Genomic DNA, 2965 nt, shown 5'->3' with positions numbered 1-2965 from the left:
ACATTATTTTCATGCAAAATATAATTTTTAATTTATACACAAACATATATTGCTTAATTTAAAAAATAAGCTTCATTTTCTTCATACAAAATATATATTTTTATTTAATTTCTTTTGATTGTGTGCTAAAACTATGACCTGGACATGTGTTGATGAGACTCATCTGCGTCCCAGGATGAAATTAAGACTTTTTACAGTGCTGCATTGCTGCTCTAATTCCCCGTTATTAAATAGTCTCGCTCCTCTCGGGTGTAAAGCAGATCAGGTCTCATTTGCGTTCTGTTATCTTGCCTTAATTCCGCGCCGGCACGTGCAGAGGAATGATTGACAGGTTTACTTGTCTGTAGCTCCGCCCCCTCCCCTTGAATTCAGTGACACAGAAACATGTGCAAGAAAAACACAGTGTGAAATGACTGCAAGGCAGCACAGAGCTGCAGACTCCCGCCGTTTGTCCTTGAATTGTTATTCACACATTAACCAGTGTGTGTTCAGATTAACACACTCTTCATACTAGTTTTGCAGTGTGTTAATGTATCCCACGATGCAATGCACTCGACTTGACCTTCAGCTTCCTGTGTGACAACTGAACTGGAAGTAATACAAAGCATGATTTTCCACATCTCTTTCTTGATTCTTTATTTAATCAGACTGCCATAAGACATTTTTATAGAAAACTGCATAAAAATGTGAAATGACCACATTTATTTCAATGAATCAGATGTGCAACTTAATGAGGTCATGTGACAGCACCGTTGCATACTACTGTAGTATGTTGCATTCATTGCATGCTCATTTTTGCACTTGCTCACAGTTATTAGGTTTTTCTTTTATTGTTTTATTAACGACATTTATTAAGACATTTTTTTAAATAATATGCTTTTGTCATAATTTCTCTTTCTTCCTCTGTCATTTCAGACGCTGCTCTTAAGAAGACCTACATAACCGAGGTGAAGCATCATTTATTATCTGTATATCATTAATTTCGGTCATACAACTCCAGTGTTACTTAAAGCAGTCTTGAGAAGAGTTAAATGTGTGTGTGTAAAGTGTTTGGAAAATATTATTGATCTGAGGTTTCAGAAATTGAGATTTAAAGGAATAGTTCACGCAAAAATGAAAATTTGCTGAAAATTTACATCGGCCATCCAAGATTAGGATGAGTGTGTTTCTTCATCAGGTTTGGAGAAATGTAGCATTGCATCAGTGTCTCAGCAATGGATGCTCTGCAGTGAATGGGTGCCGTCAGAATGAGAGTCCAAACAGCTGATAAAAACATCACAATAATCCACAAGTAATCCACACCACTCCAGTCCATCAGTTAACATCTGGAGAAGACAAAAGCTGAAACAAATCCAGCATTAAAGTCCCCATGAAATCAAAATTAAAGTTTTTTTGGCTTTTTGTATGAATATGTTATCCTTAAGGTTATCTAAGCTTGTGTGCTCCAAAAAAATGACAAAATTCGCTTTTACAAGATAAAAGCATTAAAAACTTACAGTCTCTCACTTCTGCCAATATGGATCAACGATTTTGATGACATCATCAAACAAAACGCTATTGGCTATTTAAAAAAGGGGGCGGGGCTGCTCGATATGTCCTGCCCCATCTTCCTGTTTCAGTTGAAATTATGTCTACACATAGAATAACGCTGCATGTTTCAAGGCACTTCAGTGGACCTTTAAGAGGTTTAAACTGTATAATAATGCTTCCTCCAGTGAAAAAGTGGTCTGGTCTGAATCAGGAGAGAAATCTGCACAGATCAAGCAGCATTTACAACAGTCCAAAACAGCTCTAAACTAATATGCGGCTGGATTTTGATGTGAGAGACAACAGGAGATGGACTTTTTCACTGGAGGAAGCGTTATTATGGATTATGGACTCATATTTTAGCCAGAAGGGATGGTTCAAAGTTAAAAACACCTTAATGATAGATTTATTACGCAGCTTTTGTCTTCTCCAGTTGTTAACTGATGGACTGGAGTGGTGTGGATTACTTGTGGATTACTGTGATGTTTTTATCAGCTGTTTGGACTCTCATTCTGACGGCACCCATTCACTGCAGAGCATCCGTTGCTGAGACACTGATGCAATGCTACATTTCTACAAACCTGATGAAGAAACAAACTCATCTACATCTTGGATGGCCTGAGAGCGAGTACATTTTCAGCAAATGTTCATAATGGGGAGAACTATGAACTGAAGTGTCAACTTTGTCTTAAATGTTTCTCCTAAAAATAGACAAAAAATTAATCATACATTAATAGCATAGAGCTACAGAATGCATGTAGATACTGTAGCAGCTCAGATCACTTGGATGATCAAATCTCCATTTAAACTCTTTGCTGTCTATGAGAAATATGTAAATGAGATCTCGTTTGTGATTTTTCTTCCTCTCAGATGCCATCTTCCTCGTGTCACTCCAGCTCTGGCCCTGAGAAGAAGATCGGTCACAGGCGGGTCGATGCATCCGGCGAAACCACCTACAAGAAGGTTCGTCTTCAGTCACACATCAGCTTCACGGTGTCTCGATCTCATTTCTCAATTTTGTCAATTTCAATCACAATTTCAGTCATCTTTTACTTCAGGCTGCTGATATATACAGTGTGGTCCAAAAGCGTCCATGTTGGACATCTGGTTTTTTTTTTAATCTTGGAAATCATTCAGACAGTTTTAGGATTTTGAAAACAGCTTTTTTATCTTCATTGCATACTGTATATACACATATATATGATATAACTTGATTCATGGACAGCTAATGAGACATTAAAATTGCTAGACTTAAAATGAACAATCATTATACACATTAGTTTCAGTAAATTAAAACATTACTGTGTATTGTTTATTGACAAAGTTGTTACTGTCACAAAGGGAACCTGAAATTTTAGTTATTAGTGGTGGTAATCCAAAAATACTCCAAATATTAGCCAATAAATTGGTTTATTATGAAGGAAAATTTTTTTATATA

At 36.6% G+C, this 2965-nt stretch overlaps 1 protein-coding gene across 1 annotated transcript in view; it reads left to right on the top strand.

The window, feature by feature from the left end:
* LOC107724086 (phosphatidylinositol 4-phosphate 5-kinase type-1 gamma-like) overlaps positions 1-2965 on the top strand; it is a 43827-nt gene that overhangs the window by 20133 nt on the left and 20729 nt on the right. The window contains exons 2-3 of the mRNA XM_016532869.1: positions 916-947; positions 2398-2490. Coding sequence (XP_016388355.1) covers positions 916-947; positions 2398-2490 — 125 coding nt within the window. The remainder of the gene's footprint in view (positions 1-915; positions 948-2397; positions 2491-2965) is intronic.

This window comes from Sinocyclocheilus rhinocerous, unplaced genomic scaffold, assembly GCF_001515625.1.
Source record: "Sinocyclocheilus rhinocerous isolate Xijiao unplaced genomic scaffold, SAMN03320098_v1.1 scaffold102, whole genome shotgun sequence".
NCBI lineage: Eukaryota > Metazoa > Chordata > Actinopteri > Cypriniformes > Cyprinidae > Sinocyclocheilus > Sinocyclocheilus rhinocerous.
This window is presented reverse-complemented; position numbering and strand designations above follow the sequence as displayed.